We start from the raw sequence: 26,078 nt of genomic DNA, 5'->3' as shown, positions 1-26,078 counted from the left end.
AATCTTTTAAAAGTTAAAGAAATCAAATCCGGGGATCGGTTTATTGGGGGCTGTATGATTTTATAGACCGACTTATACTTGGCATGGATGTTAGGTTAGGTTAGGTTGAAATTCACCTATATCAGAAATCCGCTTGTTGTGCGCTCTAAAAACTAAAAAGTAACTTCGAAAAAGAAAATCTAAGTTAGAAATTCCGTGCTACTTACAAAAACTTTAATTGTTTTCCATGCCACTCCCCTAAGTTGGTTCATGTGTGGTATCGTGTCCCCACCTATGTACCGGTGTCTGTTAGTTGCAAAAGCTGGGCAATGACAAAGGAAATGCTCCAGCATCTCATCATCTCCCTACATGCCCTTCACATGATACCAATAGCTATACTGACCTCCTTCTTACTTCCTTTCAGTGAAAGCCTCGTCCTCTCACGATCCGGATCCCCCCATAGGATTTTCTCCGTCCTACCGTCTGTTTTGCTGTTCTACAGTGTTACATGCGTTTGTCGCCCACGTCCTTAAATCGGACTGTGTCGACCCGAAAGGCCGACCCGGGTTAGCCAAGTATATCGACGACAGTTCTCTGGCCTTCACTGCCAAATCGTTTGCCAATTCATTCCCCATTACTTCGATATGGCCCGGCACCCAAACAATGCGGATTGTGCCAAAGATGTTCACACTAGACGTCCTCGCGTTAGTACCACACCACCTCACGCATTCCGTTGTTGCCCGGAACTCTGCCTGCAGAACCGTATTATGGTCAGGCTGTCTAAACCAGATCTCAGTCCCAGGGTTCTCAATGTAGACCCCCAGGGCCACTCTGTCTTCTAGCTTTGATCCATCGGCCGCAGTGGCTGCCATACATTTAGTCTGTATGTCAATGGGTAGGATATCTAAAATAGTCTGTACTGCTCTAGTAGGCTTGGTCCTCAGCGATCCGCTTATGCCAAGACAACATGTTCTCTGAACTTGTTGCACTTTTTCTTAATTAAGTATTGGTCTAATCACGCTTCTGTAAAGCCCGATTTAGCTCTTATATAAACCAATCTTCCGATTTTTCTTTTTGTGCCCCTACAGGGCGGGATTCTTATCCGATTTACCTGAAATTGTGAACAATGATTTCATCTATGGTCTCAAACATCCAAACCAACTATGGTCTGAATCGGTCTATAATCTGTTGTAGTTCCAATAAAAAATCCATTCTTATCTATTATTCTTTGTTTGTCTTAAAAGAGATATCGGGCAAAGATCTTGACAAATGCGTTCCATGGTGGAGGGTACATAAGATTTTGCCCGAACAAACTTAGCACGTTTTTATTTGTTTTCATAACTCAATCGGTTTTCATACCTCGTAATGTTTCTCACAAAAATGTTGAGAACAATTTTTCAGAATTGTAAAATAATGGAATTTGACAAATTTCTCTATTTCAATTCCATTTCTATTTATGCCAGTAAAAAAAAACCCCTTGGGGTACCTCTTTCCTAACTAGAGCTAGAATTTTTCTAACACAGGTCGTTTTTTAAGTATTTTTCTAACCTTTCGGGGTTAGTGGTTTGATATCATAATCTTCAACTTTGTTATTTCTTTTGATGTGGACTTAATTTTTTCTTGTGGCAACACTGTTTTTTCCTCAGTAAGCTATGAGAGCAAGAGCACATGTGTTAAGCCCACAGCAATAGAAGGCTGCAAGACCATATACAATACAACACACATCACTTCGAATGCCATCGTCATCATCAACGCCGCTTTGTTGTTGTTTTTGTTTTATACTCTTTTATTGCTGGTACATAAGATTGTTATTGCACTTGATGTAAACAATAACACACAGAGCAGCAGTGGCAGTGGCTGAGTTGAACAGACAAAAACAGGCAAAATGACAAATGCAAGTGCAATGCATTTCTTATTTGCATCATATGAAGTGCTGTTGTTGTTGTTGTTCCGTTTGTAACACATCCCATGAAAGCTGCTTTATAACAACAGGAGGGAGTGCATTCGCTGATGTAAAGTGCCAGAGTGTGCGTATGTGTGTGTGTGCGGTGCAATTTGTGTGGGCTACATGTTTGCAACTTTGGGTTATTCATTTTGCATTTTTTTTGTACAGAGCAAGTGCTGCCGCCGCCAACGCCAACGTCGCCGCTGCTGCTACTGCACTGACTTATGAATGCAAAGGGAACAAGTTCATAATACATCCCATCCCATATGAAGATGCATTTGAATTTTAAATTTTGTTTGAAATAAATAAAAAAAAGAAAAGATAATAATGATGAATACATCACATCTAACTAGTCTAAGGTAAAGCCAGAAGCTCTATAAAAATGTAAATATCAAAGTTTGTCACTTGCAATGGCAATAAGTGGGTCGGGGTGAGTTGTTTTGTGTGTGTGTTGGTTTTTAGAGAAAAACACACATATAGTTTCTAATAAAGAAAAACACAAAAGAAGATTTTTATTTTTTAGAACTAGGATTTGTTATAAACTATTGAAATGGTTTTTTGCTTGCACTAGTATTTTATCTAGCAGGCTGTTGGGTTCTTGCGTTCGCTTCCAGTATGATTATTATCATTTATAGTTCGTCAAACTAACATTTTGCTGACTTTGAGGTGTTTGAGTTCGCCAACAGTGGTCGGTTGTGATGTTACAGCTAAAGTTTATTTGAAAAGAAAGTTATTCGCGTTGGAGTTCAAGCCATATAGTGTGAATGCGTTATCACACTATATGGCTTTAACTCCAACGCGAATAACTTTCTTTTAAAAAAAACTTAGAAACAAATTCTTTTGGTGGCTTGTAAACAATACAAAGGGTTGTCAATAAAACAAATATCATTTTGCTGTCATTTCTAGTTTGACAGATATACCAGTGTGATCTTGGAAACACTTTGTGTCAGCTATCCTGTGTTTATAGACCTATGTAAACTTTTTTTGTTGTAGTTTTAGGAGGTCATAATTTCGCTACAAATTTTTATAAGCTTCCGAAATAAGAATTTGACTTGACTCCTCAAGCCTAGACGAAATTGATGGCAATGAAAATAAAATAATCACTGCGATAATGGAGTCTTTAGATAGTTGTCCGCTTTGAGAAAGGAAATCAGTCCCAGAAAAAAACTGGATGACCACAGAATTTATAAAAAGCGACATCGAACAAGAGCGACAGAGTGCTGGGACTTCCTTGCATACGATTTATGGAATATCATAGGATGACCATGAAAGCAACACTCAATTCCTGGTAGCTTTCCTACTATCAGGTCGATAGTGTTAATGACACTGCTAAGTTGAAAAAGATTCCCTCAAAAACTCATTTCCCAACTGAAACTTCAGAAGACGATGTGGTGACGAGAGCAGAAACATGTTGAGGCTGTGGATAAGAACACATTTTCCACAGCGGGACACACAAAGATACAGGGGTTAAGGAGCAATACGTTTGATGCGGGGCTCAACATGACGGGCACTATAATAAAGGTAACATTGAAGAGCTTCCACTAGGAACTGACGGCACCTAATCTAGTCTCTATATTCTCAGCGTACCTACGACTCGCATATGCTCCAAAGGCCTGGCAGGAGGCATGGGTAGTTTGAATACCCAAAACCTGCAAGGCAAATAATGGAGAACCAAATGCTCGTAGACCTATAGACTTCACAACCTTTCTACTCATCTACCATGGATTGTATAGTGAACACCATGATAAAGAGTAGGGCACCCGGGGGATTTCTCAAATACAGGCAGCATGCTTAATTCAATGGGCAATCGGTAGGGATCGAACGGCACGAGATGGCGCAAGAACGTTAGGACCGACACAATAATTCAATCCTTAGGTCAGTACCTTCTTAGAGTCTTTAAAGAGACTGGATAAGCCATGTGGCAAGAAACAAGTGGGTAAACTGTGGTTACCATGACGTATGGATAAGAAAAACAGTGGCGTGCCTATGGGTAACCACCATAAATGGCCGACTTCGCATCCTAACTGAAGAGGGATTCGATCTTGTCTGCTATGCGGACGTCTTAATAATACTTCCCAAGTGCAAATTTGCCCATGAACTTTCCATTTAGGAACGGGGTAGGGTTAAGAGTAGAAATCAGTTATGCAAAAAGGACTAAATGGTCTGGGAAATGGCATCCAAATGGGCTCTACTCTAAAAATCTGAACGTTAATACTGAGAAGGAAAAGAAACTATAGTGGCCAGTTTAAGGGCCCACGTTTTCTCAACAAAACGATTTCTATATCCGATTTAGTCAAATACTTGGAAAGGGATATTGAATAGGAAACTGAACTAGAAGTGTTACGTACAGGATCGTACTGAAAATCTTACAGATGTCAGGTGTAATGCAAGCGGGTCATAGGCTCGAGTTGGGGCCTGATTCCAAATATAGTCCATTGGCATAGGAGCGTGAATAGACCAATGCTAATTTACACCTTGTTAATATGGTGGAAAACGATTGAGAGGAAATGCAGCATCAGCATAGGTTCAAAATAGGCATCAGCACAGATTCACTGAACTTTTTGTCTAGGCATAGGAGGAGCAATGATACTTACAGCATAAGTATGAGGCAGCAAATACCGTAAGAGTCTTAGGGCGATGGAATAGGACTATTTCATACTATCGCGTTATAATCCAGACGACGATGGGATAAACGAGACAGCACTCGAGGTCGAGTGAGCGACATTGTTGCCTAGGGTAATAGTCTTGGGTTGATGGAACTCTGCTTTTGTTCTCAGGTAGTGCACGCTAAACAAATGACTCAAAGCTAGCGAGGAGAACAGGTCTGGGTGTCAACATTAAAGACCGGGAGACCGAGTTCTGCTTTTGACTGCCTGACCATAACTCGGTTCTGTTGGCGGAAATTTTGACGATCACCGATTGCGTGAGATGGTACAGGGCCAACGCGAGGAAGGCGAGTGTGAACATCTTAACCGGCAGTTAGTTGGTCATTGGGTAATTACAACCAGGACCGTTAGACCTTAACTGTTTTGTAGTGTATGAAGAAGATAAACGCCTTTCCTGAGCAAGGTGCGGTCCGCATTATTTGGTTGATAGGCCATAGCAAAGTAAGGAGCAATGAGAGTGCAGACGACTTGACCGTAAGGACCAGAGGACCGACTGTCTTCGAAAGCCTTTCGAAACCTGTGTGAAGCCTTTCAGGGCGTCGTAGTTCGGGTGTATGGAGTGGTTGACGAACGCGTATGAAGCACTGTAGAGTAGTGAAACTTTAGAAAGGATGGCAAAAAAAATTTGGGGAGATCCTTATCGTGAGAAATCAAGGTAAATAGAAGGATATCAGATCAATATGGTTTTCACCATCATATATACATATGGGACTACTCGCGCATTTATGGGGAAAATAGTTGTACTAAGTGATTAAAATAGCGTGTGTAGGGATGAGAAACGAGACTTTTGTTTTTTGCAATTGCCCGGCATTGGCAGATAACAGATACTTACACTTGGGTGTTGATACGATTCCAGATATGAACCCATTTAGGGACATAGATTGGAAACCGACTAAGAATTAAGTGAGTAGCACTGATTTTCTGAAAAAGTTTTTATATACTCACAACCGAAGGAGGTTCATTCCGTTTGCAACACAGCGAACCTATAATGTATATAAATTCTTGGTCCTCGTAAAAATCTAAGACGATCTAGCTGTGTCTGTCCGTCCGTCTTTACGTCTATCTATTGAAATCCCGCTACAGCCTTAAAAATAAAGATATTGAGCTAAATCTTTGCACAGATTGTTTTTTTTTTGTTCATAGACAGGTTAAGTTCGAAAAAGGGCTTTGTAGGTCTATATCTTGATATAGCCCCCATATATATCGTTCTCCCGATTAAGGATCTTAGGCTCATAAAAGCTGTATATATTATCCGCTTAGGCTGAAATTTGGCACAATGATTGGTGATCGGTCTTTATCTTAATATAGCCCCGAATTTACCGATCTCCTGATCTCAGGCTAATAAAAGACGCACAATCAGACAACAATCCAATAGTTAGCTTAGCTTAGGTGTAAGCCCATATTGGCATGGTTCGGTTTAAAATCCGCAACCTTTTGTCCACCTAATCTTATCTTGCCCAAATTTTATATTCATTTCTCTTCTTTTTTCATAGAAAATTGTTTGGCACAATGATTGGTGGATTTTTACAGAAAATTATTAAAATTAAAAAAAAATATTATAGAAAATTTCTATAATCCCCCTGATGATTTTTCTTGGTCGAAAATGAAATCGCGATTAGGGAAATCAGTCAAATGCTCCTAGCAACAACACACTCTATGCTGACTTTTAAATGTTTTTTGCTATACCATTCTTTGAATAGAAAGCATTCAACATGGGTCTAAAGTCGGATAATATCCTGCAATGGAATCTCAATAAGATTTTAAGACCGAAAAAGAAAGCGCAAACAGGCAAAGAAAATTTTCTTATAAATTTCGGTTGCATTTAAAATTTTGTGTAATTTTACTTTCGACTATGAACATTTTTTTTCGATTTTATTTTATAAAAATTTTTCCTCCCCGTAGGTGAGTTGTTAGCGTTCTCGGATTGCCAGTGTGGAGAACGTGGTCCAGATTCCCATGACAGGCTTTGGTCTGTTGTTACTGTAGTCACAGTGCCCTTTAAAGGATGAGTAAAGGATTGACTGAGTATAAGGACTATAAAAGACGGCCACTCTAACCTTACCTCCCTCTTAGAAAATGTAGAAATTTCTTTTCAAAGACAAAGTCGACGAAGTAGATTTTGTTGAGGTAATTTTTCATTAATTAGTGCTCACCAAAAGCAGACTACTGGTTTAGGCCTATGACCATGGTGGCATTGGGCGGGTTTAAATCCGCACCTTCTTGTCGACCTAACCCAACTTTGTCTATTTTGTAATATCGTCAAAACAATTTTTTTAGAAATTCTGATAAAAAATTTGATTTTTAAAGAAAATTTGGCAAATTTTTCCAAATTGTTTACAAAAATTTTTTAAAATTTAAAAAATTTAGAAAAATGTCGTTTTCATTTCACTTATATCAAAAATTTTATCAAATTTTACCTTTTCATTGAAAAATTTTACTTAATTTTTTTAAAATTTTGTTGAAAATTAATTTTTTGAAAATTTTAAAAAAATTTTAATTTTTTTTTAATTCGACACAAACTTGCTCAACTTTTATAAGTTCTTTGCTATGCTATTCTTCGAATAGGAAGCATTGAATATGATCTCGATCTGGAAAATGTTCCAAAAATCAAGAAAAGATTTTAAAGATGAAAATAAAAGAGCGCAAACAGACAAACCAAACGAACCGGCCTGACGCTGTAGGTCAATGCAGCCTACGCACAAAAAAGGATTTTTAATGACATTCATAGAATATCCAAGTGCGAACAAAAAAAGTTTGGCAATGTTGATGTGTTTTTGTTGTTCTTAGCAATAATGATTAGTTTGTATCGGAATAGTGGATTTGTTTTATCATTTCATATTCTTGAAATTTTGTCAAAATTTTATTCTTAATGAAAAATTAAAAATAAAGTTTTCAAAATTGTTCTGCTAGTACAAGGCCGTATGAGTGTTATGATGCGAGTTATTCATCATTCGCACGAATAATCAAAAAAACAAGTAAAAGTGCATTCGGCACGGCCGAATCTTACACCCATAGAAATTATTCTGCTGATATCAGCAAACATCGTCTGCTGATATTAAATTAAAAAAATTTAAATTTTGAATGAATTCATAAAAAATGTTTGAGCTACTAAACAACAATTGCGGCATTGGCTATATATTAGTAAAAAATTTTCTAATCTTAGGCGTTAATTTTTTGTTTAAAAGCCTAACTATATTAAAAAATGTAATTTTATCTGCTGTTATTTAAATTCGTTGAAATATTAGCAAGTTGTAAAAAATTGAAAAAAAACTACGTTATATGCTTGAAAAATTGAAAGATATTGAAATATTAGTGAAATTTTTAGCAGCAAATGACTGCTGTCCTATTTTCAAGAAATTTTTTGCTGTTACAGCAGACTTGTTTGCTGTTTTAACTAAAAAATTTATCTGAGTGTATATATCTTGCACCATGGATCGCATATGACAAATTCTTTGAACGAATGTTTCAAATATAAAGGAACTATATCAAGTTATGGCTGTTAGAAGTCATACAAAAGTACCATCGAATAGTAATTGCGCGCTCAAGAGACTTAAGAAGTCCAATAGTCCAATGGTTGTAAGAAGTCATAGAAAGGTACCATCGAATAGTAATTGCGCGCTCTAGAGACTTAAGAAGTCCAATTGGGGCTATCGGCTTACATGGAAGCTATATCAGGTTATAGACCGATTTGAACCAAACTTGGCACCGCTTGTAGAAGTCATAATACGCCTCTAGAGGGAGCAATTATTATCCTTCAAAGAAGTCAAATCCGCAGATCGGCTTATATGGCAGCTGTATTAGGTTATCAACCGATTTGAACCATAAATGGTCCGAAGTCAAAATTAAACACCTCAAGCTAAATTCCAACAAAATCGGATAATAATTACGCCTCTAGAGGGCGTTATTATTATCCGTCAAAGAAGTCAAGAAGTCAAATCTGTAGATCAGCTATATGGCAGCTATATTAGGTTATTAATTTGGACCACACCTGAAACCGCTGTTCGAAGTTAGCCAAATCGGATAGGAATTGCGCCCCTAGAGGCTCCAAAATTCAACATCCGATATCGGTTTAAAGGGCAACTATATCTAAACATGGACCAATATGGCCCATTTACAATACCATCCGACCTACACTAACAGGAAGAATTTGCGAAAAATTTCAAGCTCCTAGCTATGCTCCTTCGAAAGTAAGCACTCGTTTACTCAACAGACAGACAAATGGAGGGACAGATGGACTGACGGACGGGCATGACTAAATCGACTTAGACTGTCCAGACGATTAAGAATATGTATACTCTGTTGGGTCTCCTATCACTATTTCGATGTGTTACAAACGGAATGAATACATATATGAGCTACATCAAGTTATTGGCCCGTACTTTTCATGACTGTTAGAAGTCATTGTAAAATACCACCTCCAAAATTTCGGGCAAATCGAGTGAAAATTGTGCACTCCAGTGGCTCAGAGTGTCAAATTGGGAGATCGCTTTATATGGCAGCTATATTAGGTTATCAACCGATTTAGACCATACTTAACACAGTCATACCAAAACGACATGTGTAAAATTTCAACCAAATTGGATAAGAATTGCGCCCTCTAGAAGCAAAAGAAGTTTTATAGGGGGATCGGTTTCTATAGTGGCTGGTTATGGACTTATTTGAATCATACTTAGCACAGTTGTTGGAAGTCATACCAAAACACCACGTTAAAAATTTCATCCAAATAGGATAAGAATTACGGCTTCAGAGGCTCAAGAAGTCAAGACCCAAGATCGATTTATATGGCAGATATATCAAAACATTGGCCCATTTACAATCCCATCCTACCTACATTAATAATTAATATTTGTACAAAATTTCAAGCGTCTAGCTTTACTCCTTTGAAAGTTAGTGTGCTTTTGACAGACAGACAAATGAAGGGACATCTGGACTGACGGACGGACATGGCTAATAGTCTGTATGTGGATGTCTAACAATAATCCAGACGAACAAACAACAATCGCTCAAAATCGAATCTTTTTCGGTTTGTGTATGTTGAAGTTGAGTTACCGGGTGCGTCCACAGGATGCGGATAGTGGAGTGCTCCATACGAAGTAGTCCACAGTCGTGGACAATCAGCGGTTTCGAATGAAGAGTCTTAGTGAGAAACTTGACGGCACCGGCTCTTGCATAAATACTGAGTGCCAATGATACTCGATATGAAAGGCGAGCTTGATGAGGATGGTCACCTCCACATACAGACATGCGGCTACTGAACTACCTGGAGGCACAACTGAACAATCCTTAGTTTTGGAGCTCCTAGAAGTTCTAATTTGGGTCCAAATTTGCAGAAGTACGCTAAAGAAATATATCCGTAAATTGTTATAGACCACCTTTTTTGGGCCCTTATTGTTATCAGAGAATACGTGGTGGACATCTAAGGATTTTGAATGTTAATATATGTATAATATTATAATATAAATTGTTTTTTGCTTTCCACTTTTGCTAAAAAAATTCTCGCTCGAAAGTGGCTGATTTTGACATTTGCTTCGCATTGTTGACAACTATTACAATATACATGAACCCATTTTTGTATGGGAATGCTTTACGTTTTTGTTCGGCTTGTCGTTCGACGAATTCTTCATTTAAAATGAGGTACACAAAACCAAATCAGTTTTTTTCGTCGTCGACAAACAGGCTTTAAATCGACTTAAATTCAGACGATCAAGATTTGTTTTACTTTGTTGAGTTTCCTATCAATATTTTGATGTGTTAAAAACGGAATGACGAAATTAGTTTACCCCCATTATATGGCGGAGAGTGTAACAGACACTTTAGATATGATATGATATGCGGAGGCCACAGAGGTTTGCATGTCCGCCTCTGATGCTGAACGCCTGGATTCGAATCCTGGCGAGAACATCATAAACAATACAAAGAACATCATAAAAAATAGCGGTGGTTATCCCCTTCTAATGCTGGCGACATTTGTGAGATACCCTACCATCTGGTATGGCAGCCATGTAAAAATTCTCCACAAAAAGGTGTCGCACTGCGGCATGCCGTTTGAACTCGGCCATAAAAAGGAGGTACCTTATCATAGCGCTTAAGCTGGAATCGGACAGCACTCATTGATATGTTAGAAGTTTGCCCCTGTTCCTTAATCAGATATTCATGGGCAAATTTGCATTTGGAGATATGATGACAAAATAATAATTAATACAATAATCAAACTGATTTTTGTAAAGAGATGACTAGAAGTTATAAAAGTAGGGCTGTTTTCTTCACCGAATGGCAGGAGGATAGATATATATATATACATTTGAAAATAAAACCATACCATAGGTTTTCGAATTAGTCATGCTGATCTATTTGTAAACAATATACATACATATTGAAATTCTTGAATGACAACATCTTATGATATTTTTGGATTCACTTGTCCTGTTACAATTAATGTAAATAACACACATAAAGCACCATTTTTTTTAAATGCCAGCAACAGACTGCGGTAGATAAATCTGTGGTTTATAAAAATCCATTCTGGATGAAGTATGACTAACTCTAGCATTGCCCTGGTGTCTTAAGAATAACAATAATAAACAATTAATGAATTAAAAAAAAAATTTCTTTTAATATCCACCACACCATTATTAGAATTTTCGCAAGTGGCAACTCTATTTCCTTGGCACTACTTTGCTTTTCTCTACTTTACTCACTCCCACACTCTTTTTATCACAATTTCCCGCTCTTCTAGAGTTGTGCTCTATTCACCACACATGTGGCGGCTGCTCTCCGAAGCATTAGAGCTTCAACAAACATCTATACTGCCAGCCTCAAACAGCTGTATGTTTGCTTCAATGCAATAACATATGTGAGTAAGTGTGTGTGTGCTGTTGTGTTTGAATGTTTGCCTACATCCGTGCCATGCATACTTCCACGGCCGTTGTACAACCAACCATTACCACCACCAACATCATAAACACAGAATATTAGCAAACAATGCCATTAAGTTTGGCCGCATTAGAGACACACACACACACAATAGCTTCCAAAACAGTATGCCTACTAAACACACCGTTGACTTAAGTAATTTGCTCTCATTTTGGCTTCTGTTTTTCATACTAATACCTCGAGAATTTTTGTCGATGTCGATATTAAGGCAACAACAAACAACTTTTCCTCCTAAACACTCGTCGTGTCCGTCTGCCAGTCAGAAAATCCGACTTATTGGCAAATTCACTAGCCCATAGGCTGAGAGATACGAGTAGATATTGAGTTGGACGGACAGGTGGTCCAAATTTTGTTGGGGTGTATTAGGGTGGTTCGTTATAAAGTGGAAACAGGAAAACTTTATGAAAAATTTGGGTTCTTTGAAGGAAAATTAAAGTAATTTTGGGAGAAACTAGTAAACATTATCCCGAGTTTGTGAGGCACCATACCAAGGTTAACCCAATTTAGACCCCTACCCCTTCTTGTGGTGCAATCGCTTGGAAATTTTACATGTAAGAAGCTTTCAGTTCCCTGATAAATAAAAGGTACATTCGATGTTTTATCCAGCATAGTTCGGGATGGTTACATTTTCCTTTCTTCTAGTGGTCTTGGAAATGCACCAAAATTAATACTACGACAATTTCTATTTTTCCATCAAAATATAAAAGTGTAATTTTTTAAATATTTCCGAAAATTCAAAATGTGCGGTTGCAGTTCTATGTTTTCTTTACGAAAAATTGTAATAAAAATACCACAGACAACATTTTGAGAAAACGTGCTTCCTGGAAGCTTTTCTGCGAACAGGTCGATAGCGTGATGAAAAAGTTTCTCTCAAAAACCCATGTCCAAACTGAAACGTTAGAAGATGACATGGGAGTGAGAGCAGAAACAACTGAGGACATGTTGAGGCTTTTGATGAAAACGCATTTTCCACAGGATATGACGGGACTCACAGAGACACCGGAATCTTGGAATAATGAGGTTGTTCGAAGGCTTATCATAAAGGAATTTATTGGTCAAGCAAGCCTTTATGGTCAATCAAGCCTTTATGGTCAAGCAAGCCTTTATGGTCAAGCAAGCCTTGAGAAGCTTCAAACTATTTAAGTCATCCGAACCTGATGGACTATTTCCGGCGTTACTCTAAAAGGAGGCCGACTATTTGGTGCCTCATCTGGCCACTATTTTCACAGCGTGATTAGGACTTGCATATACTCCGAAAGCCTGGCAGGAGGAAAGTGTGGAGTTTATACCCAAGCCTGGCAAGGCAAGTTATGCGACACCAAAGGTCTATAGGCCTATAAGCCTTACGTCCTTTCTACTCAAAACCATGGAACGCATTGTGGATGCCATGATAAAGAGCAGGACGTCCAGCGTACTGGTCAAACACAAATAGCTTGCCTATGTCAAGAGAAGGTCGGTGCAGACTGCCCTGCACGAGGTTTTGCAAAGATATAGAAGAATCCCTTAAAGCCAAAACCTACACCCTGGTGGTATGTATTGAATTGAGGGGGCTTTTAAGAATGTGCGGACCGACACAATGATCCAATCCTTAGATCAGTACCGGGTGGACCGGGTCCTTAGAGATTGGATAAACCATATGCTAAGGAAAAGGTGGATAAATTGTGTGTCCCATGGCATGCAACCCTGTGGAGCAGCGAAACAGTCGGTAGGACGGCGAAAATCCTATGGGGTGATCCGTATCGTAAGAGGACGAGGCTATTACTGAAAGAAAGTAAGAAGGAGGTCGGTACAGCTATGGGTGTCATAACGGGACACATAGGACAACGAGCTCATTTATGCAAAATCGGTGTGGGAACTCATAGTATGTGTAGGGTATGTGGGGAAGATGATGAAACGTTGGAGCATTTTCTATGTCATTGCCCGGCATTCGCGGCTAACAGACAGCGGTACTTAGGTGGGGACACGATATCAGACATGAACCAACATGGGCGAGTGGTATGGAAAACAATAAAAGATTTTGTAAGTAGCAGGGAATTGCAGATTTTCTTTTGCGAGGATTCTTTTTAGTTTTTAGAGCGCACAACAAGCCGAGTACTGGTTTAGGTGTATGTCCATAGTGGAATGGGGCGGATTAATATCTGCACCCTCTTTTCAACCTAACCTTATCTAACCTATTGCTAATGCAAATTTGCCCATGAACATTCCATTAAGGAACTGGGGCAAACTTCTCACAAATCAATGAGTGCTGTCCGATTCATCTTTAAGCTCAATGATAAGGGACCTCCTTTTTAAATTTATGCCCAGATTTGTCTGAAATTTGACATGTAAAGCACATTCACAATCTCCAACACCCACACTCAATACGACCCATATCAATAGATACCCGTGTACGACCAATTCATTGAAATCAGCTGTTTTCCCTCTACAGAAGCAGCTGATTTTGATGAGTTGGCGAACGAATCGAGTGACATAATGTTAGTGGTCCTGGCTGTATATGCCATACCAACCGTTGCCCTAATTAAAATTTTTAAATCATTAAATTTGTACAAATATTTTAAAAATGCTTGCTGTTTTCTATAAAAAAAGTAAGCCTACCCTATGGCACAAGACTAGCTGGTTGAGGCAAGTGTAGTTTCGCAATAAGGCAAAAATAAAACATAAGCAACCACAACAACACCAACAACAATAGCAGCAGCAGCACATATCGATGACGGCAACAGAAACAACATAAATCTGCAGCAGCATGAAATCATCGTGGCGTAACGTTGACGTTCAGTCGGTTCGTTGATCCAACCATTCATGCATCCGTCTGTTTTCCCTCTGTCTGTTGGTTCTTATGTTTCCACTTCTATTAATTGATGTTGCTGGTGTAATTCGCTCTGTCTTATGGTTATTGTTGTTGTTTTGGCACTTGTGCGCGCTCTGGCATTGATATGTCAGTGGAAGAGAGTATGGTAAAGTTATATGTGAAGAGAGAGAGAGAGAGAGAGAGAGAAAAAGAGTACAAGGCAGAGAAAAAAGGGGGGAAAATTGGAAATTCCTGTTCCACTTTCTATGTTTGGGAGCAATGAAAACACAAAGAAAGCAGGCTAGGCTGTATGTGACTGACTAACTGACAGACGGGCAACACACAGAAGCGGCAGCAGCAGTCACACGCGACAAAGTATGTCATACCGTGGAAAGTGGTTTACTTTTTCTGTTGTTGCTGTTTTGGCGGCCTCTGTTTTGCCGCGTTTGTGTTTCAATTTCTTTTTTTTCCCCCAAACATCTTCATACACACACTTACATACATTCTGGTATCTGATAGGCCGTTATTTGAGTGACGTAGTTGGGCGCGTTGCGCATTTACAATGGGTCCACAACGTAGCACATGTTGTCGGTTGTTGGTGTAGATCATGATGTTTGAAGGTTGGTGGTGGGAGTGGGGGTGTGGGTTAGGGTGTGTGTGTGCGTGTATGTTTGAATGTTTGGGAAATGGAAAGCTCTTCGTGTTGTGTGGTGGCATCATGGCATGTGCTGCAGCACCTTATTGTGGCTCCTGATTTCATTTTTGCAGATTGCTTCATCACTTTTTTGTTGTCATAAGTGTTGCCGTTTACAGAGAAAGAATTAATTTGTTTTTTTTTTTTAATTGAAATAAAGGAAAAAACATAAAATAAATAAAAGCGAACAAACTGAAGAGTGAGATGGGGGCTATATCAATTTATTGTCCGATCTAGACCATATTCAGTGCAGATTTAGATAGGTTCGAAGACAGCTCACTGTGCCAAATTTCAGCGCAATCGTGTAATAAATGAAGCCGCATTTATTACTCGATTTCGATGAAATTTAGCCCAGTGAGTTGTCTTAGGACCGATCTATATCTGCATCGAATATGGTCTAGGGCCTTAAATCTTAAATCAGGAGATATGTCTATATGGGGTCTTTATCAAAATATTGTCCGATCTATGGGGGCTATATCAAAATATTGTCCGATCTAAACCATATGCGATACAAATGTCGAGGGTTCTAAGATAATTCACTGTTCCAAAATTTAACAAGATCAGATGAAAAAAGCGCATTCTATGGTCCTTAGACCTTAAATCGGGAGATCGCACAGTGGGAGAAAATCCAAAAAACTGTTATAGAATATGCTGCGTGACTGCGTCACTTTGAAATTTGGAGTGGTTATAGCCGAGGCGCAGCGAGACGTTGTGCAACAAGGCTCTAGGTTGTCCGGCCATCTTTTGGCAGGCTCCTAAATTTGGTCACCGCGGTATTTCGAAAATTTGTTTGCGCTGTCAAATCTTCGCTTGTGGTCCGACTCTACAAAAAAGTCTGCTTGAGGTCTACAATATCCTCACTGGTTTTGGGGATATACGAGTTTTAATTTTTATTTGTTGAAATTTTGGACGATTCGACCTTGTATTTTGCAATTTTCAACAAAATTTGCAACAATTTTGCCACAAAATGTATCCCTATCTGATAATTCAGTTAAAAGTTAAAAATTAGTCCTTCCGTCTGTCGAAATCACGATAGAGGTCGAACGCGTAAACCTAGCCGCTTGAAATTTAGCACAGATACCTAATATCGATGTAGGTCGTTGGGAATTTTAAATGGCCGATATCGGTTCAGATTTGGATATAGCTCCCATATAAACCGATCTCCCGATTTGATTTCTTGAGCCCCATAGAAGCCGCAATTTTTGCCCGATTTGGCTGAAATTTTGCACGTCACGTAGTAATCTGTTATGACTCTCAACAACAGTGTTGCGTTTGGTCCAAATCTGTCTATTACCTGATATAGCTCCCATATAATCGTGTAATAAATGAAGCCGCATTTATTACTCGATTTCGATGAAATTTAGCCCAGTGAGTTGTCTTAGGACCGATCTATATCTGCATCGAATATGGTCTAGGGCCTTAAATCTTAAATCAGGAGATATGTCTATATGGGGTCTATATCAAAATATTGTCCGATCTATGGGGGCTATATCAAAATATTGTCCGATCTAAACCATATTCGATACAAATGTCGAGGGTTCTAAGATAATTCACTGTTACAAAATTTAACAAGATCAGATGAAAAAAGCGCATTCTATGGTCCTTAGACCTTAAATCGGGAGATCGCACAGTGGGAGAAAATCCAAAAAACTGTTATAGAATATGCTGCGTGACTGCGTCACTTTGAAATTTGGAGTGGTTATAGCCGAGGCGCACCGAGACGTTGTGCAACAAGGCTCTAGGTTGCCCGGCCATCTTTTGGCAGGCTCCTAAATTTGGTCACCGCGGTATTTCGAAAATTTGTTGGCGCTGTCAAATCTTCGTTTGTGGTCCGACTCTACAAAAAAGTCTGCTTGAGGTCGACAATATCCTCACTGGTTTTGGGAATATACGAGTTTTAATTTTTATTTGTTGAAATTTTGGGCGATACGACCTTGTATTTTGCAATTTTCGACAAAATTTGCAACAATTTTGCCACAAAATGTATCCCTATCTGATAATTCAGTTAAAAGTTAAAAATTAGTCCTTCCGTCTGTCGAAATCACGATAGAGGTCGAACGCGTAAAGCTAGCCGCTTGAAATTTAGCACAGATACCTAATATCGATGTAGGTCGTTGGGAATTTTAAATGGCCGATATCGGTTCAGATTTGGATATAGCTCCCATATAAACCGATCTCCCGATTTGATTTCTTGAGCCCCATAGAAGCCGCAATTTTTGCCCGATTTGGCTGAAATTTTGCACGTCACGTAGTAATCTGTTATGACTCTTAACAACAGTGTTGCGTTTGGTCCAAATCGGTCTATTACCTGATATAGCTCCCATATAAACCGATCTCCCGATTTGACTCCTTGAGCCACTGGAAGTCTCAATTTTCATGGGTGAAATTTTGCACATAGTATTCTGTTATGACTCTCAACAACAGTGTCGCGTTCAGTCCAAATTGGCCTATAACCTGATATAGCTGATATATAAACCGATCTCCTGATTTGACTTCTTGAGCTCCTGGAAGCCTCAATTTTCATCCGATTTGTCTGAAAATTTGCACACAGTGTTCAGTTTTAACTTTCAACAGCTGTGCCAAGTACGGTCTAAATCGGTCTGTTACCTGATATAGCTCCCATATAAACCGATCTCCCAATTTGACTTCTTGAGCCCCTGGAAGCCTCAATTTTCATCCGATTTGGCTGAAATTTTGCGCATAGTGTTCTGTTATGACTCTCAAAAACTGTGCCAAGTATGGTCCAAATCGGTCTATAACCAGATATAGCTCCCATAGTTTAGCAGAATCCATGGTGGTGGGTTCCCAAAATTCGGCCCGTCCGAACTTAGCACGCTTTTACTTGTTTTTGTAAAGTCGTATGTCTTATTTGTTTCTGTTGCTACATCAAAAGCACTTGTTTATATTGCAACACTGGCAACACTGATTGCCACTCATTCGTTTTCTCTGTTATGGTATTTTTAGGCCGATTGTGGGATGTTGGTATGTGTAGTTCTGGGTTGGCCAACTAATCTGGTTGGCTTTTCCCTGTCCATCTATATTTGCGACAAGTTTCTTAAGTTTTCAGTGAACATCAACATAAGTAGTTGTCGTTGTCGTTGTTGCAAAATAAGTTCTTATTATGGCCGATGATGATGATGATGTTGCCATTCCTCGTGTGTTTTCTTTTTAGTAGTGTCTCGTGTCTGTTTGGGCAATTATGGCGTTTTTCTGCTACTGCTACCATGCCATCCATCCTCTTTGTCTGCTCTTTTTCTTCTCTTTCATCACTGTTTGTTGTTTTTTGGTTTTACCCACTTATTCAGCTCTCATTCATTCCAATTTTGTTGGTGGCAGAGGTATGCGTATGACCGAACAGCAGCAGCAGTGGCAGCAACGCGGCATCAAAGAAAACAGGTCATGGTGAAATGACCGCTTAACATTGTTACCTAAATCCAAAGTGTGTTGAAATTAAGGATGAATTTCATGCAATTTTGCTTGCTTGCTATAGTCGTTGTAGTTGCTGCTATTTTCCTCAATAATGGGTGCTACTTTTCCCACATATGAGCAATGCTTTTGGGCTCTTTGCCTCATTACATTCTCTTACTCTCTCCCTATATGGGTGTTGTGAAGGTGATGTGTGTGTGTGTGTGTGCGTGTGTGTGGAAATGTGCTTTTATGTGAAATGGGAACATGACGCATGATTAGTCGAATTTTTAATCCATATGGGGCAGCAGGCTAAGTTATATGTGGAACGTTATGATTTAAATGCTCTGGCGGTGACAGGTTGCCGAGCTACAATGTGCTGTGGTTGATGGCATGGGACTTTTTTTTGCTATGGGAATTCCATTTTAAATTTATTTTGAGGGGAATTGAGATGTGTTGATTGGTTAATGCATTCTATAAGAATGTGGGATGTTGTACACGTAGAAAAAAAATCCAATTCCCTTAAACTGCGGAATAATGTGCACTTTAAATAGTATGATGAGATTTAATTGGCGTATATAAACTTCGTTGGACAGATTGTGCAGTTAATCTGATACATAAGCCTTACCACTCTATAGTTCATCTAGTAATCCATCGGCTCCTGCTGTCTGTAAGAATACTGCTATCTCATCCAACTGAAAAATATGCTACCAATATCCTGAGCACCGGGCTGAGGACCAACCCCGGGAAAACAGGGTTGGTACTCTTCACTCGGAGCTATAAGATACCGGATTTCAGACTCCCGTCTTTGGACGGGACCACTCTGCAGTTATCAAGGTAGGTGAAACACCTAGTCCAAGTCCTCGATTCCAAACTGTCCTGAAAAAGAAATACAGAGGAAAGGTGGTGAAGGATGTTCGGTAGGAAGGGGGGAGCTCGAAGATGATAGACTTGATGTAAAAGGCCATTGTGAGACCGGTGATGACATATGGAGCACTGGTATGGTGACAGGGTGTGGAGATAAGCACCAAGGACCAAGAAACTTCGAGAGGTACAGAGACTGGTCTGCATTAAGATCCATAACGCCATGGATGCAGGAGGTAGGCTAAGGAGGGTCTCAGATTACCTGTTACCAAGAACAACCCATTAGGTGAAAAGTATATAATACAATAGCTCTTCACCACGGTCTGAAGTGGAAGATTAATGCTATCCAGTGCTGTTTTGGGATTTTCCTTAACAATTGATCTCCTGTACAACCAGGAGATCAATTGGCTACCTGTTCAACCTAAACCTTTCCTGAGCACAACCTTTTTATCTTCTACCGGGTTTTCTTGCTTGTTTTGCAGAGGAATCCTACATCACCTGTACATCTTTTCAATGTGAGGTTCTATTGATTGTATTCAGAAACTTCTGAGGACGATTTTAATGCCAGGGTCTGGCCAGTGGTTACATACTGTATTTAGGCGATGGTAAAATGTTAAAGATAGGAAAATTAGTGTCCACGGCAGAGAATAAGAAGGAACCGTGATTATTTCAATTTTGCCAAGTTGAAGTCAATAAGTTCCTATGGTGTTACTTGCAAGGAATGTGGACCTACTTGTGGCATAATACGAGCAGTGGCAGAGTATGTGTCTCTGTCCAGGTATCATCCTTGTCCAGGCCCCAAGCTGCCCCAATTTACTTCACCCTTTCATATGTCGGGATGCAACAAATGCGTATAGCCTTTCTCATTATGAAAAGATGCTCCTAGCGCCCAGTCGTAATCTCGCATCTCGCCTATAACCACGTACATATATACATATATCGCGATATTCAGTCACACATCTCCCCAACTAGTTTACAAAGCTTTTCAGAAGGCGAAAAACTCCGCATGAAAGTCTACACTGACCCTTAAACATTTGATGAAGTCCCCTTACCCTTGCCCGATAGGCTCCGACTCCACGAAGTGACGCTGAAATGGGTTCCCGGACATCGAAGGTATTCCTGGGAAGGGGGGGGGGGGGGGGTGGTTCAATGCGCCAGGAGGGGTTCGTTTGTGCCGGGCGAACCAGTCTTGCCTGCGTGCTATTTGTTGAGCTACTGAACATAGTAAAGGGTGATTTTTTTGAGGTTAGGATTTTCATGCATTAGTATTTGACAGATCACGTGGGATTTCAGACATGGTGTCAAAGAGAAAGATGCTCAGTATGCTTTGACATTTCATCATGAATAGACTTACTAACGAGCAACGCTTGCAAATCATTGAATTTTATTACCAAAATCAGTGTTCGGTTCGAAATGTGTTCATTCACCGTAACGTTGCGTCCAACAGCATCTTTGAAAAAATACGGTCCAATGATTCCACCAGCGTACAAACCACACCAAACAGTGCATTTTTCGGGATGCATGGGCAGTTCTTGAACGGCTTCTGGTTGCTCTTCACTCCAAATGCGGCAATTTTGCTTATTTACGTAGCCATTCAACCAGAAATGAGCCTCATCGCTGAACAAAATTTGTCGATTCACTGAAAATGATTTCACTGAAAATGATTCACTGAAAATGATTTGCAAGCGTTGCTCTTTAGTAAGTCTATTCATGATGAAATGTCAAAGCATACTGAGCATCTTTCTCTTTGACACCATGTCTGAAATCCCACGTGATCTGTCAAATACTAATGCATGAAAATCCTAACCTCAAAAAAATCACCCTTTAGATGAGATGCCCAGAGCGATGTCGGTGGCACGGTGGGACTCGGCGGATAGTTTCCGGACCTCTAGGGCACTCTGGCTTGTCATCGACCGGAGGAGGACGAAGTAGTTTCTGGCATTCGACAGGAGGTCGCTGAGTACTTTAAAAGGTGTCATAACCGGACAATGTGTTATAGGCTGCATGGCGGCGCGCATGGGAATACCACACAATAAATTCTGCAGCAGTTGTCTTGATGACGATGAGGAGGAGACTATCGAGCACTTGCTTTATTCATGTCCAGGTCTGCAGTAACGCAGGTTCTCTATTCTGAGGAGGCGAGTCTTCTGCGATCTGGGGGATATTGGGAACGCACCTCTGTAAGGTCTTCTGAGATTTTTGCCCTGAGATCCGGCGAAGGCACATACGTGTTTGCATGAGAGATAGGCGTTTCACTCCCCATTTCTTAATTCCTCCATGTCCTCAAACCCACTTCGCCTGGCTTGATGGCAGAGCCTTCTGCTTTGCAATCCCCTTCAGAGTCTTTGAAATCCCAAAGACCTCCACTTAAAAGACTAAATTAACTTCTAATGATTCAATAATGGAAGAGAGCAGTTCCAACCTGGACCCGTTCGCATAAAGAGGGTCGATAGAATAGCAGAATTTCTTCAGCTTGACCTCGCGTGGGCTGATGCCATAGCCTTTATCGCAGCTTCGCTAGCGTGATAGTCAAGCCCATATCCTCGAAACCATCTCCGATCTTTTATATAAGCAATATCTCCTTTGAAAGGCTGTCCCAACTCCTAAAAATAACCAATACTTCCCTGTCCTGAGCTGTCCTCAATCCTAATCTGTATGTCGAATGTCGCCAGAGCCTTCAGTGCAGTCGAACTATCGTAATTGTCGAAATGTCGAATCGGGAAGAAACATCTGCCCCGAAATAATGTACAAAGTTTTCAACATCGCTAACTCTCCCGCATGAAAGAAAACCCTTACTCCGAAGAATTCAAGCAAAACCCTTGCTATAGTACCCTCAACTAACCTGGAAATATCTGTATACCTTACCGTGGTTTTTACGAAACGATGGGTGGCCCTACCCCAACCCTGGCCTTCAATAATCTACAGAGCCCTTTAGAACACTAAGAACTCCGCCTGAAAGACTGCTCATATGCTCAGGATAGCGCGGAGAGTTTTCACCTAGACCTCGAATGGGCCAACCCTCATTCAACCTGTTCGTATATCGAATGTCGATTTAAGGGCAGAGTTTCTTGAACCCGACTTAGCATGAGCTCACACCAGAGCCTTCAGCATGAACAAGAAGTCTAACACCCTCGAAATCATGTCCAAATCCTCATGCAAATGTAAATTGCCCATGAAAATTCTATTGAGGAACAGGGGCAAACTTCAAATTTAAGCTCAATGATAAGGGCCCTCTTGAGTCCGAACGGCGTGCCGCAGTGCGACACCTCTTTGGAGAGAAGTTTTTAACTGGCCAGGTACCTCACAAATGTCGTCAGCACAGGCTGGTATGACCATCGCTGAAATTTTTTCTGATGTTCTCGCCAGGATTCAAACCCAGGCGTTCAGCGTCATAGGCGGACATGCTAACCTTTGCGCTAAACTTTAATAAAGTCCCCGTACCCGTTGCCCTCATCCAACCGTGGCCTGTCCGTATATTGGTTCCATAGAAAGTCGGGGAGTCTTTAGCACGACCTTACACGGCCTGAAGCTAAAGCCTTCATTGCAAACGAACTAACGTTATTGTTGTGTTGTTGTAGCCACATTTGCATGTAGAGGAGGCAATCCTGTTGCAGCTACTCCATATGGAGCATTGCACCATCCACTATCCACCTGTGGATGCGCCTGGTAGCTCCTAGCTAGCTTCTCGTCATAAAGAAGAACACCACACAGAATAGAGCTTAAAGTGCCAGCCTGTGTGATGCCAATAGTTAGCGCCCGATGATACAAGCAGCCCAGTCTCACCGGCTAGTACCAACTGCCCCGAAACCATCTATAGACCCTTCAAGATCGCTACGACTTCCCTCTAGGCTATAATCAAAATGTCCTCCAACCCCTATCCTTCGGTATATCATGTATCCGTGTGTCCCAAACTCGCATGGACTCATGCCAGAGCCTTCAGTGCAGCCTGACTAACGTGAATGTCTGCCTCGATATTATCTCCAGAATCGAGAATGTCCATATAAGGGCGGGGTGCCTTTAACCCGATGCAGCAGCTTTAAGCGCTGACTTACTAGGGGTATTGTGTGAATGGGTAGTTCCAGTTTCCTACAGTGGTACCCACAGCCTCGCTGCCTTATGACATAGCCTTAAGCGCACCCGAACTATCTTAAAAGTTCTCAGCGGGTAAAGGCGGTGACTTCGAGGCCTGATATTATTCCTTGTTTTGCTTCCGAGAGGCCTAGTCTTCGAATTCCATGCTTATATCTTTTTAACATTGAGTAACATTGCTAGGTTATTACTTATTCTTCACGGTAAATACATGGCCTTAATAAGGACATAATTACTGTCCTTACTTCTGAAGAAATACATAAAGATGGTGGAGGCATCCCATTTCAAACTTTAGATATTGCAAGTTAGTACTCTTGGAAGCATAATTTTAGAAGAAATGCAGCCCTTCTATTAGAAGGCTATGAAGCGCTGTTATCAGGCCTGATTTAAGCAGACCTTACTACTTTTCCCACTGGGTGAAAGGGCAGGCGAATCTACTCCGAAATAATCTACAGAGCGAGGATTCCCAATTCTTAGACCTCTCCTCGGTCCCTTCCCTTCCCCTTTCCCCGACCTTCTGTGCCGTCCATTTCCCTGGCCTCTTCCCTAGCCTCTTCCCTAGCCTCTTCAGTGGCCCTTCCCCGGCCCTTTCCCTGGACTCTTCCCTAGCCTCTTCCGTGGCCCCTCCCCGGCCTCTTCCCCGGTCTCTTCCAGATTCCCTTATCCAATCTTGACCTATTTGTATGTACCGATGTTAGATGTTTCCAGACCAATTCTGCTTTTCAAGAAAAACATCGTTCAAGCCGTCAAGGAAGAAGTATTTCCCTAGTATAAGGACGTTTGCGCCGCCTGTACCAGCGCTACATCTTTAGCAGATAGAAAAGTGCTCGTTGAATAATCAGTTTCACAATTCAGACCTTTCTACCTCAACGACTTGCGAGATCGCATGTCCACTGTCACATTATCCTTGGGACATACAGAAATTTGTTGGCTGCTTGCAAACCATTATGGTTCTCCATCTGGCCCTAATAGACATGTACCAGTTGTTTACGGATAATTTACTAGCAGTCCATACATTGATTGTCCTCAGAGCGGTGTTCGATATCAACCATGTTAAAGATTCTGCCACAAGTCGTTCATTAAAGTGCTCTGGAAGTCGGTGATTTACATAAACCTTGGTCTATGCTATTTCCCAAGTCTGTTTTACCCTCAACTTGTATTCCGTCTCTATAACAGTGATAGACTCGCCGGCATTATTTTGAGAGTTTCGTCTTCCAAAAATTGGGCTAAAGGAATTATTGCAGGGCGGTCCATGTAGACCTTGCTTCAAATTCATATATATGCCATTTTCGCAAAGGTCCTTCTCAATAGACGCCAAACAAACGGTCTGCATTTTAAAGCAGGGTCATTGAGTTGGAGCTAGCTGACTTTAACTACAGTCCACATACCAGTTTGTGGAGCATTTCGGTATCTCTGAGATAAGCGTGGTCCATGTCTTAACTTGATTTATAATGCTTCGCTCCGATTCAGGGTCTTAAGATAGCAGAAACCTGAATTTAGAGAACCTCTTTACTCTTTCGCCTGCAAAACCTTATTTTTATACTTCGAGGTCTTTCCTTATGATCGTCTATGAGCCGCACACTTGATTCTTGTTGAAGTATTTTCATTTCCATTGCATAATACTGGTGTTTAGTTGTGGTTGGCTGACTTCAGTTACAGGCCTGGTTCCTGCCATTCGATCCACATTCCAGTTTGTACAGAATATTAGAATCATTGAGCTCGGCTTGGTTTAATGAGTCTTTGCGATTCATGATCTTTCAATAGGGAAAGCCGGACTCTAGACAACTTCTTTACCCTTTCTTGAACATAACCTCATTCTTGTACTTTGAAGGCTCCCCTTTCGTAGTCTCATTGCCTTGCCCTAGAAACTTGTTTTCTTAACTTACATTATAGAAAATTTTACTAAAAATATATTTACAACATTCCATAATCTATGAATCAGTTAAGCAAGCCAAGATGAACGTTGTAATTGTGGCAATGGGTGTATAGGAAAACCAACCACAGGAGTTTTAAATAGAACAAAATTTCTAATCTAAACAGAATTTTCCTTGGTTAAATTGCACTCCCTCTTATCAACGCTTGGTAGGTTATTTATATTTCCATGATTCGCGCACACCAAAGCAACCGCTGGCTGGGTACTAAGGAGCATGCGGTGGAGCAGGAGGATGAGACCCATTACAGGGGGTAGGGGGAGGTGTTGGATTCCGATAGTTACAGCAAAGCAAGTGCTAGTGTGGAAACCGCATGGAAACTTTAAAATATAGCTCTTTAGAAATACCCACTTTTATTATTTTTATAAACAGCTTGTTAGTGTCTGTATCTGTGTGTGTGTGTGTATTTATGTGTCTTTGTTTTTGTTTCTTTTTTTCTAGTTCTAATAGTGGGGGCCGCACAACGACGGGCGTCAACAACGGCCGACGCGAATAGTGTCACCGTGTAAGAGTATCGCATCGTATGCAGGCAGGGTAAGTCATTTAAGAATCTGTTGTCCCACTTCTATACTGGGCATATGTGAAACTCATATTCGTAGACAGGCACACACATATGCATCAGAAAGGTTACAATTCTCCCTCTGTGTGTGTGTGTGTGTTTGCCAAAGTCTTATGCTTGTGTTAGTAAGTAAATTAGGACTATTTTGCTCAAGTTCTTTTTCTTTGGCGTATGAGTCGGTGTTTGTGTGAGTGTGTGTAAATAAATACTTTTTACACAAGTGAA

At 40.5% G+C, this 26,078-nt stretch overlaps 1 protein-coding gene across 6 annotated transcripts in view; it reads left to right on the top strand.

The window, feature by feature from the left end:
* Nucleotides 1-26,078, top strand: part of LOC106088392 (DNA-binding protein Ikaros) — a 122,921-nt gene that overhangs the window by 36,378 nt on the left and 60,465 nt on the right. For all 6 annotated transcript variants that reach the window (XM_059370421.1, XM_059370418.1, XM_059370422.1 and 3 more), the window contains exon 2: nt 25,736-25,828. In XM_059370421.1, coding sequence (XP_059226404.1) covers nt 25,818-25,828 — 11 coding nt within the window. In that variant the 5' untranslated portion in view covers nt 25,736-25,817. The remainder of the gene's footprint in view (nt 1-25,735; nt 25,829-26,078) is intronic.

Source organism: Stomoxys calcitrans, chromosome 5, assembly GCF_963082655.1.
Source record: "Stomoxys calcitrans chromosome 5, idStoCalc2.1, whole genome shotgun sequence".
NCBI classification, from domain to species: domain Eukaryota; kingdom Metazoa; phylum Arthropoda; class Insecta; order Diptera; family Muscidae; genus Stomoxys; species Stomoxys calcitrans.
Note: the sequence above shows the minus strand (reverse complement) of the source record. Positions and strands in the feature narration are given on the sequence as shown.